General features: G+C 43.2%; 1 protein-coding gene across 1 annotated transcript in view; it reads right to left on the bottom strand.

The window, feature by feature from the left end:
* LOC126416274 (tubulointerstitial nephritis antigen-like) overlaps positions 1–17,599 on the bottom strand; it is a 544,598-nt gene that overhangs the window by 180,332 nt on the left and 346,667 nt on the right. The window contains exon 3 of the mRNA XM_050083911.1: positions 3,211–3,269. Coding sequence (XP_049939868.1) covers positions 3,211–3,224 — 14 coding nt within the window. The 5' untranslated portion in view covers positions 3,225–3,269. The remainder of the gene's footprint in view (positions 1–3,210; positions 3,270–17,599) is intronic.

Below are 17,599 nucleotides of genomic sequence, written 5' to 3'. Positions count from 1 at the left end.
ATTAACTTACATTTATCTACATTTAGAGTTTTCTGTCATTCATCAAACCGACTAGAAATTTTGTCTAAGTCATCTTGTTCTTATTCTCCTACAGACAATCAAATTGGACCCCTTCCCGAACACCACAGCATCATTATTAAACAATAGCGGCTTGCTGCCCACCTTTTCCGCCAAATCATTAACTTATACACTTCCCTGGGGCACTCCTGACGATAACCCTAACTTTGATGAACACTGGCTGTAGAGGACAACATACTGAGTTCTTTCACTTAAGAAGTCTTCGAGCCAATGACAAATCTGTTAAACTATTCCATATGGTCATGCCTTCTTTAACAGCCTGCAATGGGGCTCCGTGTCAAACCCTTTCAGGAAATCTAGAAATATGGAATCTGCCTGTTCCCCTTCATCCATATTTCACAGTATATCATGTGAGAAAAGGGTTCAAATGGCTCTGAGCACTATAGGACCTACCATCTGAGGTCATCAGTCCCCTAGAACTTAGAACTACTTAAACCTAACTAACCTAAGGACAGCACACACATCAATGCCCGAGGCAGGATTCGAACCTGCGACCGTAGCGGTCGCGCGGTTCCAGACTGAAGCGCCTAGAACCGTTCGACCACTGCGGCCGGCTGAGAAAAGGGCAAGCTTAGTTTCGCATGAGGAATGTTTTCTAAAACCATACTGATTCTGGACATAAGATTGTCGGTCTGAAGAATATTTATTGTATTCGAACTGAGAATGTGTTCAAGTTTTCTGCAGCAGACCGATGTTAGGGATACCGGTCTGTAATTTTGCGCGTCCTTCTTGTACACAGGAGTCGACTGCGCTATTTTTCCAGTCGCTTGGGACTCCTCGCTGGGCGAGAGATTCGCGATCAATGCAAGTTAGGTAAGGGGCGAATACTGTAGAGTACTCTTTGATAAACCGAACTGGGATTCCATCCGGACCTGGTGACTTATTGTTTTTTAAACTCTTTCACTTGTTTTCCTGCACCACGAATGCTTATTTCTACTTCGTCCATATGGGATGGTCCAAAGACAGTATGTTTCTACGATTCTACCGCATGAACGATTTCTTGTACGTGAAATTTAAAACTTCGGATTTCGTTTTAGTTCCAACCTCTTAAAGATTTTACATAGGACAAGAATTTTCTCGGTTTCTCTGCCAGATCTTTTGCTAAGGTACGATGGTGGTTATCTAATGAAGATAACAGCTCGCTTCTGGTTCGAATGCTGCAGTAATGGAACTGTTGCGGAAAGCTTTTATTGTGCTTCGCCAGAGAGCGCCACAGCCGTGTCGTGGAAAGAGTTTCCGCAGAACGGTGTGTAGTCGAGAGATGCGCCCCTCCCCCTGTTTGTTTACGGCCCTGTTTCCCAGAGAGAGGAGTCGCAGGTTAAACAGTGTCGAGATCCTGCTAGGTGCGCGTGCTTGTGGACCGCGATAAGGTCTACAAGCACTTGGGCGGGGAGCCGTGTCCGCAGATGTGCGCGCCAGATATGCATACACCGGGGCCTCCTCTGACGGCAGGCAGCACGGGGTGGGTGGGGCTGCTAGGAACGAGAGGAACTCGTCCACCGGCTTTGGCAGCGAAACCGGCAGGAACGAGACTACTGCACGAAAGGCCTGCGTAATTAGGGACAGGTTGTCCCCGACCTTGCGCGCTGCAGCACATGCCGAGATAATTCTGCGTGCTTCCAGAGCGTCGAGAAATGGGGCCCTGTACTAGTGAACGTGGCTCGGCTCGATAGCCATCTCACGCAGAATGTAAGAAGGCTGGAGTTTAGCGGCCCATTGATATAGATATCATTAGAGATGTAGCATCAGCTGGGATTACACAGGGATGGAGGAAAGAAAAGGTCTTACATTAAAAAAAAAAAAATTGAACGTGATATTTACCTCCAGTAATTTAACAGCGTATAAGCTGTGTAAGAGAATCTGTATCTTGCGATTTAGTAGGGTACTATTTGCAGATGTAAAATGGTAGTGAATGTTCACGCTGCTCTTTTTGCTGCTTACTGTCGAAAAAGTAAATGACTGACGGTCAAGTTAACCACTGTTGCTTCTATCAGAGATCGGCTCGTGAGCCTCCACGCGCATCAGCACGAATAAAAGTTAAACAAAGCAAGAAGAACACTGTTCACAGTGCATCCTGATGCACGGTTACAGTTCAAAATGTGGGCTACGTCACTGTCCAGGGACCGACCAACGGATTTGACGCATTAATCCAAAATGGAATCACCGAGAAGTTTAGTGAATGTGGAGGCATGAATTTGGGGTGAAATAAGGTGCACGTCTCACAACGACTTAATCTCAGTTTATTGCAGATAAACAAATGAAACATCAACTAAAGAAACACTGTTTTTTGCCTTTTGTCACTAATTTTACTGTTATGTTACTGCACGACCTATGTTTCGGGTTATAAACGCATTTTCAGGTATGTTACTTATTCCCAAAGGTGGTAATGCACAGATAAGCATGATGATAAGGCAAAGATAGTCGCCTCAACTTCTTAAGGTATAGATCTATAGCTTCATAAAAACTTACATCAATAACCATTTTTTTAACAAATTACATATGGAATTACAAATTCAGCAATTACATTAACTTGACGAAACCAAAGTTATGCATCGTCCAAGAACTTTTTGTCTACTGATGGACTTAGGTCCAAAGTTTTGCTTCTATCCTTGAGTTGTGATCTCATCTGAAAGAGGTGAATAATTGAATTGGGTTTTCTCGTTTAATAATAGGTGTGTGGATGTACACATCTGTCTTTTAATTTATAAAATTTCTAATTGGTTGAGTTTTGCCACCTTTTCCTCTGTCTGTAAGACTTGTGCATCTATTACGTATTTGTGGTTATTGTTGAGGCAATGTTCCGCAGAAGCTGGAGACTGAGGAAGCCTGATTCGGCCATAAACACTGAGAAACTTGAAAAAAAAAAAACTTCTATCTGAAATGAAGCATAAATTACCAATGCTATAGTCATTCAGCATTTGATAATGAGAACACTTAGCGACTCCCCACAAATTACACATAATTTCAAACCTTCTCTAAACTTTTTCTCTCTCACCTGCTTAGAAGTCAAATATGTAACACACTAGCTGATTTGTAAAGTTGAAAGAATGTACTGTAAAGTAATAGGGAAAAAAATTAGGCCGAAGACATCATTAATTGAAACTGAATTACGCCGTTAAGTTCACTACTCACCTTCGGTCGATCATGGTAGCTGGCAGAAGGTTAGTGCAGCGCTTTGGTAGCTATCACTCCTGCAACAAAAAAAATCGATAATGATAATGATGGAAACAAGAAACGGGATAGTGACGTATTGTATCGTCTAAAGTGACTATAACGCAGCAGAAATACAAAGTGCGTCTAAACAATTTCTTGAGCATACCAACTTAGAAAAGATAACACAAATTAAAAATACACAAATGTGCATGGCTAGAGATGCTGAGAAGCACAACACAGAGTCGTATGTAATAATAAGACGCATATTTACCGTCATATTTACAGGCTGAGCCCATTAGAGAGTTGTGAATGACCTGTCACAGTGCAGTTGAGTGACCCATGTATGATGTGTACTCTGTAGTGGAGGGCATGGGCGACTGCAGAAATTAATTGTATATACGAGGCTCGACTGAGAAGTAATGCCTCCACCTTTGTAAGTCTTCAACAGTTGGCAGCATTGGGATGCGGCAGGTACTGGCTTGTTCCGTAGCCTCCTCTCTACAGCTCCAGTTGGTGGGAAGCCTTAGCATTGAACGGTTGTGTTGTTACAGTCTAAAGTATGGAACCCTGCGCAGACGGTCGGTCAACGCGAATTAAGCAACGTGCAGTCATTGAATTCTTGACAGCAGAAGGTGTCACCCCAAAGGAGATTCATCAGAGAATGAAAGCACTTTATGGTGATTGTTTTGATGTGAGTACCGTGCGTCGTAGGACGAGTTAAGTTAAAAGACACTGAGGCGGGAACATGTGACCTGCGTGACAGACAGAGACTTAGACGTCCTGTGAAAGCAACCACCGAGTTTCAGAAGCAAAATGTTGACAGATTGATTCAAGACGATCGACGTATCACTCAGAGAGAAATTGCAAGCACAATCGGTATTCCACAAGAACGTGTGGGTCACATTATTGTTATCGGAAGATCTGTGCATGATTGGTACCCCGGATGCTGACTCCTGAAATGAAAGTGCACAGCCTTTAAATTTGCCAGGAAAAACTCTCGCGTTAGGAAAACGAAGGTGACGTCTTTCTTCTCTCAATTGTGACAGAAGACGAAACGTGGGCACATCATTGCGACCCGGAGACGAAACGTCAGTCTGTGGAATATCGACACAAAGACTCGCCCCAGAAAAATAAATTCAAGATGCAGCCCTCTGCTGAAAAAATCATGGCCAGAGTGTTCTGGAACGCAGATGGTGCTATCCTCGATCGTGGAACAACATTAAAATCAGAGCGTTACATCACAACACTGCGAACGACGGCTAACAAGGTTCAGACAGGAAAAGGGAAATGTTTTCCTGCAGCATGACAACGCGAAATCACACACTTCACGTGCCACCACAGCAGAATTTCAGAGACTGAATCTCACCACCGTATGGCATCCTCCATACAGTCTAGATTTAGCACCGTCTCTGACTTTCATCTGTTACGATAGTGAAAGACGATATACGGGGACATCATTATGCTTCTGATGAAGACGTTGAGAGAACTGTGAGACTGAGGTTGCGGAAACAGTGTGTCAACTTCTTCCGTGACGGCCTCAGAAAACTTGTTCATCGTTGGCAGAAATGTATCCAGTTGCCTGGTGATTATGTGGAAAAGTGAATATTAGTAATTAAAGGTCACATTCTAAATATTATTTCTGTGTTTGACTTATTAAAATATTCCCATCCAAACCCAATTAACGAAGGCGGAGGCACTACTTTTCATTCAACCCTCGTATGTTATTAATAGTTATAAAAAGTTGCTAAAACAATGGCATTATCTCAATAACAGTTTTATCATCTTCGTGACACTGCTTTGTTTTCTCAGCAATACATAACTTACCACAGTCTTTACTGTAAACGGCTTGTAAAAGTGACATCAGACAAGTGCGCGATTTTCGCAGAAAAGAAACAAGTTACTAAGCCTGTAGAGTAGGCTGAAGTTCAAGACATTAGTCAGGAAGAATCAATACGCAAAGAAGTGGGATACGGAAGTACTAAGGAATGACGAGATACGTTTGAAGTTCTCTAACGCTATAGATACAGCAATAAGGAATGGCGCAGTAGGCAGTACAGTTGAAGAGGAATGGACATCTCTAAAAAGGGCCATCACAGAAGTTGGGAAGGAAAACATAGGCACAAAGAAGGTAGCTGCGAAGAAACCATGGGTAACAGAAGAAATACTTCAGTTGATTGATGAAATGAGGAAGTACAAACATGTTCCGGGAAAATCAGGAATACAGAAATACAAGTCGCTGAGGAATGAAATAAATAGGAAGTGCAGGGAAGCTAAGACGAAATGGCTGCAGGAAAAATGTGAAGACATCGAAAAAGATATGATTGTCGGAAGGACAGACTCAGCATACAGGAAAGTCAAAACAACCTTTGGTGACATTAAAAGCAACGGTGGTAACATTAAGAGTGCAACGGGAATTCCACTGTTAAATGCAGAGGAGAGAGCAGATAGGTGGAAATAATACATTGAAAGCCTCTATGAGGGTGAAGATCTGTCTGATGTGATAGAAGAAGAAACAGGAGTCGATATAGAAGAGATAGGGGATCCAGTATTAGAATCGGAATTTAAAAGAGTTTTGGAGGACTTACGGTCAAATAAGGCAGAAGGGATAGATAACATTCCATCAGAATTTCTAAAATCATTGGGGGAAGTGGCGACAAAACGACTATTCACGTTGGTGTGTAGAATATATGAGTCTGGCGATATACCATCTGACTTTCGGAAAAGCATCATCCACACAATTCCGCAGACGGCAAGAGCTGACAAGTGCGAGAATTATCGCACAATCAGCTTAACAGCTCATGCATCGAAGCTGCTTACAAGAATAATATACAGAAGAATGGAAAAGAAAATTGAGAATGCGCTAGGTGACGATCAGTTTGGCTTTAGGAAAAGTAAAGGGACGAGAGAGGCAATTCTGACGTTACGGCTAATAATGGAAGCAAGGCTAAAGAATAGGATTTGTCGACCTGGAAAAAGCGTTCGACAATATAAAATGGTGCAAGTTGTTCGAGATTCTGAAAAAAGTAGGGGTAAGCTATAGGGAGAGACGGGTCATATACAATATGTACAACAACCAAGAGGGAATAATAAGAGTGGACGATCAAGAACGAAGTGCTCGTATTAAGAAGGGTGTAAGACAAGCTGTAGCCTTTCGCCCCTACTCTTCAATCTGTACATCGAGGAAGCAATGATGTAAATAAAAGAAAGGTTCAGGAGTGGAATTAAAATACAAGGTGAAAGGATATCAATGATACGATTCGCTGATGACTTTGCTGAGTGAAAGTGAAGAAGAATTAAATGATCTGCTCGACGGAATGAACAGTCTAATGAGTACACAGTATGGTTTGAGAGTAAATCGGAGAAAGACGAAGGTAATGAGAAGTAGTAGAAATGAGAACAGCGAGAAACTTAACATCAGGATTGATGGTCACGAAGTGAATGAAGTTAAGGAATTCTGCTACCTAGGCAGTAAAATAACCAATGACGGACGGAGCAAGGAGGACATCAAAAGCAGACTCGCTATGGCAAAAAAGGCATTTCTGGCCAAGAGAAGTCTACGAATATCAAATACCGGCCTTAATTTGAGGAAGAAATTTCTGAGGATGTACGTCTGGAGTACTGCATTGTATGGTAGTGAAACATGGACTGTGGGAAAACCGGAACAGAAGAGAATCGAAGCATTTGAGATGTGGTGCTATAGACGAATGTTGAAAATTAGGTGGACTGATAAGGTAAGCAATGAGGAGGTTTCTACGCAGAAGCGTAGATCGGCGATGTAAGTCAGGTGTGTACTCTTTTCCCCCTACTGTTCAATCTGTTCATCGAAGAAGCAATGGTGGAAATAAAAGAAAGGCTCAAGAGTGGAATTAAAATTCAAGGTGAAAGGATATCAATGATACGATTTGCTGGAGACATTGCTATCCTGAGCTACACAGAAGAAGATTTATTTGATCTGCTGAATGGACTGAACTGGCTAATGAGTGCAAAATATGGATTGAGAGTAAATCGAAGAAAGACGAAAGTAATGAGAAGTAGCAGAAATAAGAACAGCCAGAAACTTGACATCAGGATTGATGGTCAAGAAATAGATGAAATTGAGGAATTCTACTACGAGGCAGTAAAATAACCAATGACGCACGGAGCAACGGGGACATCAAAAGCAGACTATCACTGGCAAACAGGGCACTCCAGATTACTGGTATCAAACGCAGGCCTTAATCTGAGGAAGAAATTTCTGAGAATGTATGGTAGTGAAACATGGACTGTGAGAAAACCAGAAGAGGATCGAAGTATTTCAGACGAATGTTGAGAAATTAGGTGGACTGATAAGGTAAGGAATACGGAGGTTCTGCACTGAATCGGAGAGGAAAGGAATGCGTGGAAAACACTGACAAGGAGAAGGGACAGGATGCAAGGACATCTGTTAAGACATCAGGGAATGACTTCTATGGTATTAGAGGTAGCTGCAGAGGCCAAAAACTGTAGAGGAACACAGAGATTGGAATACATTCTGTAAATAATTGAGGACGTAGGTTGCAAGTGCTACTGTGAGATGAAGAGGTTGGCACAGGAGAGGAATTCGTGGCGGGCCGCATCAAACCAGTCAGAAGAGTGATGCCCCTTCCCCCCCCCCCCAAAAAAAAAAAAAAGTAAACACGAAAGCGTCACGGAGATGCTCGGTCAATTCCAGTGACAGACACTGCAAGAGAGGCGTTCTGCATCGCGGTTTGCTTCCGAGAGCGGATAATCCTAAAAGAGTCAACAAACATTTTGTTTGCTACTAAAAAAAATGAAAATAATGAGGTCATTTGGAGGCTTGATAGACCGCAAGTGTCATGTATGAAATTTCCCGTCTCGATTTCTCTTACACTACAAACATTTTGTTTCCTACTAAAAAAAATGAGAAAAAATGAAGTCATTTGGAGGCTTGATAGACCACAAGTGTCATGTATGAAATTCCCGTCTCGATTTCTCTTACACTAATGCGGTACGTTGTAAACGGTTAACGTTTACACCTCGTATGGATTTGATTCTCAGGAGAAACAAGATGTCTGTCGAATACCGTAATGTTCTTGCTGCTACGAGAGATAATAGAAAACGTAATGAATTTTACAATTTTTTGTTGTAACGAATTGATTTATGAAGTAGACTGAAACAAAGGCTTACAGTTTTAACATGCAGGGAAGTTTGAAAATAAATCGATTTACACAGAGTTTTGGAAAGAAGGGTACAGCAGCGAAAGGGCTCGCTATCTGCGTCAGGGACAGGCGGAATAGCGCCACTTCGCACTTTGCGGTCGCCATTCACTTGCATGTTTTACTGGCTGCCATTTCACTGGCGTGGCTCTCGAGGACGACACAGACTCCAGCTCGCAGGATGACGAAGCCAGCAATGCATCGCAATCGCGATCCGACTTAACCCTGTTCAGTAATAGACTCTGCCCCACACCGAAGAACTGGCCCAGTCTCTCAAGTGATGGATCTCCTTGCAGACGAGCAACTGCTGCTTGATTCGGAACCATATTGCGCTGTGTAGGCATCATATACACTGTCCAGTCCCATTAATCTCACCACCATCTATGTTCGACGTCAACGCGCAATAGCCGCTTACAGACCGCAGATGGTAGCACCAACAGTGGAGGGTATATAAAGCATGTCGGGGGGCGCGGAAAATAGGGCAGTCATTGTCGTAAAGCGGAAATGGAGCGATTTACCTGATGTTCAAACCGCCATGATCATTGGCTTTCGAGTCAAGGGTGAAATCATTTTCGAAACAAGTTTTTAAATGGTGCTATCCATGACCGGCGCCGAGGCAATTGTGGTGTGCCACGGGCTATAGGTGACAGCGGTGAACGACAGCTGCGGAGGTATGAACGGACGAATAGATGTGCTATCGTTGAGCAACTGACCGCCCAAGGGGCTACCAATTGCGTATCCAACGACTGTTCAGCGAACATTGCTGCGTCGGCACCTGATGCATACACCCATTCCGAATGCTTTTCATCGGCGACGAAGACTGGAATTATCACGCCAATACCGCAACTGGACGTCCTTGAATGGTGAGAGGTAGTCTTGTCACATGAATCACATTTTATTCTCCTTCGAATGGAAAGCAAACAACCTACAATACTCTCTGAAGCCCCCTCGCGTGATCTCGGTATTTTGAAAGCCACAATGGATCAACACAAGCATGCATCTGCACTTGGGGACCATGTACACCCTTGGATGCAGTTTGTTCTTCCTCGGAACGGTGGTATCTTCCAGTAGAACAATGCAACGTGTCACACAGCTCGCAGTGTATGTGCATGACCCGAAGAACACCAGGATGCGTTTGTCGTACTGCCAAGGGCGTCGAATCCCCTAGATGTAAACCCAATCGATAACCTGTGGCACCATCTCGATCGCGTTTTTCGTGCCGTGGATCCTCAAGCGAGAATCTTAGCAGTTGGCCATGGCACTGGAGTAGACATGGTTGTCGGTACAGCCCTGTCGGTACATTCCAGAACGTCAATGACTCCCTTCCAGCACGCCTCACAGGGGTCCATGCTGCAAAGGTGGTTATTCAAACTTTTAACAGGTGACACATTAACATGACCGGACAGTGTATCAACTCCGGGTGTATCCATTCACTACTGTTCACAGAAAAAGCTAACTTTCTGAACGAAGACTGGGTGCGATCTAAAAATTTAAGGACATTCATTTTACTGTATGAGACGTAAGTAATAGGCATCACAGAGTGATAACGAACGTCCGAGCTAAGTAGCATTTTCTGAACGATTATGTTGAGGGCCTATAGCTTAGAGTTACTGAAAAACGTAGAAACACGTGGGATACTTCTAGCAACGACTGTTGGCCCAACTTCGGAACTTAATACTGCAACGATTTCGGTTTCCGGCAGGATCTGGCAACAAATGTCTAGGCTCAGGTCATGTAATTCCTTTAAATTACTGGCCCCTGGTTTGTGGTGGCGGAACTGGGGTTCGATAACGTTCCAGATGTGTTCCATCATGTTCATATCAGGCGAATTTGGTGGCCAAGGGATTAAGGTGTGTTCAAGATTATGTTCCTCAAACAACTGTAACACGACTCTGGTCTTGTGACACTCACAGTTACCGTGTTGGACGATGCCTTCACCGTCTGTGAAGACATCAAGCGTGAAGGTACGCAGTTGGTCTGCAATGATGTTTACTACATTGTAGCTGTCATTGTACCTTCTATTACTACCACAGGTTCCACAGAAAGTCGCCCGAAGCAAGGTACTTTCCCGTGGCGCGGTGCGTGTTTCGAGTAGCCGATCTTCTGGATGACGACGTATACGGGCACGACCATCGTCCTGATGTAATAAGGAACGTGATCCATGCGTCCGGACGACGGGTTTCCGTTGATTCACGGTACAATATCGATGATCCCGCGACCACTACTATCGTAACGGAGGATGTCGTTGTCTGAACATGGGAAGACGTGGGGGTCGGCTGCAGCATTGTTCAGCGACGTGCGCTGAGCGGTGTGCTCCGAAACACTTGTGCTTGCACCATCATGGTGTTCTGTAGTTAGATCAGTCACGGATAGTCATCTAGCTTGCTTTATGGAGCGGGTAAGCCTCCAATCTCCACGTTTTGTAATGAAGTGAGAATGCCCAACACCTTGCCTACTTGTGGTTTCCTCAGTCATTGAACCACTTTTCACAGATGATTACTAGAATAGCACACGAACTGGCGACCATCTTCGCCGCTTCCAAGATGTCCGTTCCCAGGCACCGGGCCGCAACAATCTGCACTTTGTCAGAGTCGCTGAGTCAGAGGATGTCCCCATTTTCTGGCCATATCCTAGTTGCGCTAATGTGGAAAAATGTAAGTTAAGGCGGATGAGTAAGAAGATCAGACCTGTACTGTTCGGATACAGTATTACTAGTGTCCCGGTTGACACACTCAAGTCGCTTAAATATCTGGTCTACTTCGGTTGATTGTGAAAATTTTAAGGAAGTGGTTTACCTGTTAAGGAGACCGCATATAGTAGGCTGGTGCGACCTATTCTTGAGTACTGCCTGAGTGTTTGGGATTCGTACCAGGTTGGATTGAAGGAAGACATCGAAGCAGTTCAGATGCTTGCTGCTAGTTACCAGTAGGTTCGAACAACACGTAAGTGTTACGGAGATGCTTCGGGAACTCAGATGGGAACCGCTGGACGAGAAGGCGATGTTCTTTTCGAGAAACACTGTTGAGAAAATTTAGAGAACGGGTCAGATCGTTGTTGCAGAAGCAACGAAAAAAACATTCCAATTTTAAAAGAACGCAAAATCTCCAAGATTGGCAAATTTTTACTGAAGTTCGAAATATGCCGCGTACTTCAATGTGAGATGCTTTTAATAATTTCCACAACGAAAATTCTGTCTCGAAATCTGGCAAAAAACCTAAACAGATTCTACATACATAAAGCACACCAGTGGGAAGACGCAGTCAATACCTTCACTGCGCGATAACAACAGTGAAGTCACTGATGACAGTGCGACTAAAGCAGAGTTATTAAACACGGTTTTCCGAAACTACTTTACCAAAGAAGACGAAGTAAATATTCCTGAATTCCAATCAAGAACAACTGCCAAGATGAGATATCCTCGGAGTAATGAAGCAGCTTAAATCACATAATAAAGGCAAGGCCTCAGGTCTAGATTGTATACCAGAGTATGCTGATAAAATAGCTCCATATTTAGCAATTATATACAACCAATCGCTCACAGAAATATCCGTAGCTAAAAACTGGAAAATTGCTCAAGTCACACCAATATCCAAAAAGGGATGTAAAAGTAATCTGCTGAATTACAGGCCTATATCACTAACGTCGATTTGCAGTAGGGTTTTGGAACATATGCTGTATTTGAACATTATGAAGTACCTCAAAGAAAACGATTTATTGACCCACAGTCAGCACGGATTCAGAAAATATCGTTCTTGTGAAATGGTTCTCCCAAGCTAGTTCTAATGCACCAGATGAAAATTTTCCAATGTTAACAGACGTTTACCAGATTGTGAGTAACGTGAATAACGCTGTAAAATGAGATAATCGACACCCATTTACGCTACTAGATCACTATACTTTTAATAAGTGTACAGCGTTTACATCTATGTAGAACAAATTTTTGCTGTGAATTACATCAAGAAGCAGTGACATAAGAAATAGTACAAACTGTAAGGTTACACAACAGCTACGATAGCGTACCAAGGAAGAAAAACGAGGCACTGTAAGTGAACAATTATCATATTCGAAAGCATATCACACGATATAGGAAGACTCCAACATAGAAGATAACAGTAGCCAGCCACTTTTTACAATGCGATTTATTTATTTAAATACCGCCGATTTTTGCAGCATAATAAGTGATGCAAAACTATCTGCATCCCACACAGGTTGTGATGACAGTCATGATAAACAGCGAGACACAGGCCCACACAAGCAGAAGACATTGTTGCACATCAATTTCTGGCGAACCGCTGTTCCTCCTCCCTCCAAACATCCTAACAGCCCCTCCAGCAGCCAAAGGTAAACTAAAAGTTCTATGTTAATCTAGTGCGAGACAATTTATTTTTAAGCAACAATTTTTTGTATTTATAAACGCCTGAAGATGGGCCGAACATGCTCGAAACGCATTGCTTTATGTTAACTTAAACATAAAACAAATAAAAGTGACTGGTGGCAGAAAATGCAAATAAATAATCAGCAATATTACCCGGCCATACCGCGGTGTGTTGGAGCGACATCGATGCAATGTTGACGGCAACGCTACGGCGGTCGATATTGCCGGAAAATACGGCCCATGTAAAAGCACCTTCATGCTCGAAACGCGTTGCGTTATGTTCAATTAAGGGGGGTAGGACGTAAAACGGGACGACTGGGAGCAGGAGAGACAGCACAGGACATTTTAATTTCCACTGTCTATACTTTTAAAAATAAATTCATTAAACTTTGTCAGAATGACCAGAAAGGATTCAGGATTTACACTTATAGTGGTGGAAGTTCAAAAATATAAGAAAATAATATATTTTTTTTACATTTGTATTTCACCTTTTTTTCGCTTACCATTGGCTGCATTTGTTGCTATAGGTACACTTTTCTTCATAAGTAAGGGAGATTCTTCGATGAATTTTGCACAGCATACAAAGCATACTTACAGGTGTATGAAACTCTAGAATTTTCCAAATCTATTAAAAACTGTGGTAAAAATTGAGATAATTAACTATAAAATTTGAGTTTTTTCTTTAGATGAGGTCTGAAATATAACAGCACATTCATTTTATCATAAATTAAATAATTTCTAGAGTTTCATACACCTGTAAGGATGGTTTGTATGCTGTGCAAAATTCATCGAAGAATCTCTCTTACTTATGAAGAAACGTGTGCCTATAGCAACAAACGTAGCCAATAGAAGTGAAAAAATGATGAACTTTCACACGTAAAAAAATTGTTATGTTTTTGAACTTCCACTACTATGATTGTGAAACCTGAATCCTTCCTGGTCATGCTGACAAAGTTTTATGAATTTATTCGTAAAAGTATAGACAGTGGAAATTAAAATGTCCTGTGGTGTCTCTCCTGCTCCAAGACGGCCAGTTTGACGTCCTACCTTAAACATAAAACAAATAAAAGTGACTGGTAGCAGAAAATGCAAATAAATAATCAGCACTATTACCCGGCCATACCGCCGTGTGTTGGAGCGACATCGATGCAATATTGACGGCAACGCTACGGCAGCCAATATTGCCGTAAAATACGGCCCAGGTAAAAGCACCTTCATGCTCGAAACTCGTTGCGTAATGTTAAATTACACATAAAACAAATAAAAGTGACTGGTAGCAGAAAATGCAAATAAGTATCAGCAATATTAGCCGGCCATACCGCCGTGTGTTGGAGCTACATCGATGAAATATTGACGGAAACGCTACGGCGCCCAATATTGCCGTAAAATACGGCCCATGTAAACGCACCTTCTCAGCACTGCTTCCAACAATGATAAGATTGTTGGAAGCGTTGTATGCGAGCGCGACGGTACTACTTTGAAGAAACCGATGGTTATTAAAATATTAAGTAAGTTTTTGATTTTTACGGAGCTATTTCTCGGAATTTTTGGGTTGCTCCTCTTTGTGTGCGGACATAGAACCAGACTCTCTTTGGATTTTCCGCCACATGTCTAGAGAGAGCTTCGTTGTGGAAACTATTAAATGCATCTCGCAGTGAAATCCGCACCAAATTTCAAGCCTCAGTAAAACTTCGCCTATCTTGGAGATTTTGCGTTCTTCTAAATTATACTTGCCTTTTTCGATGCTCCTGCAGCAGCTTTCTGTCGTGTTTTGTGTACCATGGGGGATCATTCCCGTCTCTTATTAATTTATTTGCTATGAATCTCTCGAGTGCGGCTGGTACTATTTCGTTGAACTTAAGCTACATATGGTCTTCACTTACATAGTGAGGAGACTGTCTCTTAGAAAGACGTCAACCAAATTTTTAGTTGCTTTTATAAATATATATATTTCGCCTTTAGTTTTGGTGAATTTCTTTGTTACGGAATTGAGCCTCGCTACGACTGTGTGTTCACTAAAACCTGTATCCATCGTGATGCTCAGGATTATTTGTGACTAAGAGGTCAAGTGTGCTTTCATAACCATTTACAATTTGAACGGCCTCGTGAAGTAATTCTTTAAACTAATTTTTAAAAAGCATTTAGAACAATTATGGAAGTTGTTTTCTATCTACAATAGGGTCTGAAAATGTATTTCTGTCAACATACGGAAGGTAGATTGAAGTCACTGCCAACTATAATTGTATGAGTAGGGTATCTATTTGCGATGACACTCAAGTTTTCTTTGAACTTTTCAGCAAGTGTTTCATCTGAGACCAGGGGTCGGTAAAAGGAGCCAGTCATTAATTTATTCCGGTTGTCGAATATAACCTCTGCCCATACTAAGTCACAGGAACTATCTGCTTCAATGTCGCTTGTGAGCTGAAACACACATTACATCATTTTTCCGTAAGTTGTGCTTCTTGTTTCTGTTGTAGTGCAGATCATTACAATTACGGCTTTTCCCTCCAAAACCTAGGATGGTTTCTCTGTGACCCTGTAAATACCAAAGCTAAACAATGTAGAACAACAACGTACGTTACTAGCATAGCATTCTGTATTACTTCATTTCCTTATTTCTAACATTTTAAAATTGTACGTCGACTTTAGGTGACATGTCAATCATAGATGTTCTTATCTCTATTTAGTGAACGTATTTTCAGTCATGTTTTGAAAATTTCCCGCTACACTTTATTAACTAATGTTTCGCCGCAAGCGATATCGCATTTTAGAGGGTATGTCGTTCTTCTTTTCAAACATTCACTTACCCATTTCTTCTTTCCTTGTTGTCTTTTGGGCATGCAGTTGTAGTAATAAAAGTAGGCACAAATGCAGTGATCAAAAAGAAATGATTAGCGTACATTCGCATTCTGTTTACATCGTTCCTTTCTTGTTGCTTCCATGGCGATGGACTGTTTCTGTCGCAATCAGTAAGCTTGAAAGGAAGCTACAGTACAGACAGAGGAATCTATATTTATACTTGGCAGAACATACTGACATAATCGTCGGTATTGCTTTCGTTTCCCAAAAGTTATAAATATTTCGATTTCGGAAAAGAAGCTCTGTATTTGGCCAAGATGTCGAAGAAGAAGGTCCCTTACGTAATGGTTGTATCGTGTAAGATGTGGACAGAAGTAGTACGAGAAAGGGCGTCCCTTACCTAAGGGATCGCTACCTGGCGAAGGGGTAAGTGTGGCAAATGTCCGACGTGGCAAATGTCCGGCATTCGCTCCTCTTATGTCTAATCACGCAACATGTGGAAAAGGTAATGAGTTACACAGTGTAAACATCACGGTAGCAGACCGTCAAGCGTGAGCGTTGCAGCTGAACCTTTTGCGCCCGCCGCGAAAGCATCCCAAGGACGCGGCCGTCTCGCAACACGAGAGGAGCGGCTGCGGAAGCAGCGACAGTGTTTTGTTCGCAGGGCTGGCTGAGTGTACGCATTCCTGTGGCGCCGGCGGCAGGCACCGTGCGTACGTGGCGCCAGTCTGCACGTGCGTGGAGGGAGGATGCGTGGCCCCCTGCCCCACACCGCCACCCACTGGCTGCCCGACCACACAGCAGTTGTTTATATGGGCCGTGGCGGCAAACGGCAGGTCGGCCCGTGATGTAAGCGCCTGCTATTTCAGAGGAGGTGCCGTAACGCAGGGGCCACGGTTTCGTACGCTGCGTCCCGTGCGTGGCGAAACTGCGGCAACGTGCGGATGTAACACACCGCTGGACCAGATACTTCTTGTGGAGAAAGAGCCTGTCACCCAGCAGTCTCGCATGCAGTAATTCCCGCTGACGTTTATTACTGGACGGTCCCGTAGTTACACTGCTGGCCATTAAAATTGCTACATCACGAAGATGACGTGCTACAGACGTCAAATTTTACCGACAGGAAGAACATGCTGTGATATGCAAATGATTAGCTTTTCAGAGCATTCACACAAGGTTGACGCCGGTGGCGACACCTACAACGTGCTGACATGACGAAAGTTTCCAACCGGTTTCTCATACACAAACAGCAGTCGACCGGCGTTGCCTGGTGAAACGTTGTTGTGATGCCTCGTGTAAGGAGGAGAAATGCGTACCATCACGTTTCCGACTTTGATATAGGTCGGATTGTAGCCTATCGCGATTGCGGTTTATCGTATCGCGACACTGCTCCTCGCGTTGGTCGAGATCCAATGATTGTTACCAGAATATGGAATCGGTGGGTTCAGGAGGGCAATACGGAACGCCGTGCTGGATCCCAACGGCCTCGTATCACTAGCAGTCGAGATAACAGGCATCTTATTCGCATGGCTGTAACGGATCGTGCAGCTACATCTCGATCCCTGAGTCAACAGATGGGGACGTTTGCAAGACAACAACCATCGGTACCAACAGTTCGATGACGTTTGCAGCAGCATGGACTATCAACTCAGAGACCTTGGCTGCGGTTACCCTTGACGCTGCATCACAGACAGGAGCGCCTGCGATGATGTACTCAACGACGAACCTGGGTGCACGAATGACAAAACGTCATTTTTTCGGACGAATCCAGGTTCTGTTTACAGCATCATGATGGTTGCATCCGTGTTTGGCGACATCGCGGTGAACGCACATTGGGAGCGTATATTCGTCATCGCCATACTGGCGTATCACCTGGCGTGATGGTATGGGCTGCCATTGGGAACACGTCTCGGTCACCTCTTGTTCGCATTGACGGAAATTTGAACAGTGGACGTTACATTTCAGATGTGTTACGACCCATGGCTCTACCCTTCATTCG

Source organism: Schistocerca serialis, chromosome 8, assembly GCF_023864345.2.
Source record: "Schistocerca serialis cubense isolate TAMUIC-IGC-003099 chromosome 8, iqSchSeri2.2, whole genome shotgun sequence".
Lineage (NCBI taxonomy): Eukaryota > Metazoa > Arthropoda > Insecta > Orthoptera > Acrididae > Schistocerca > Schistocerca serialis.
This window is presented reverse-complemented; position numbering and strand designations above follow the sequence as displayed.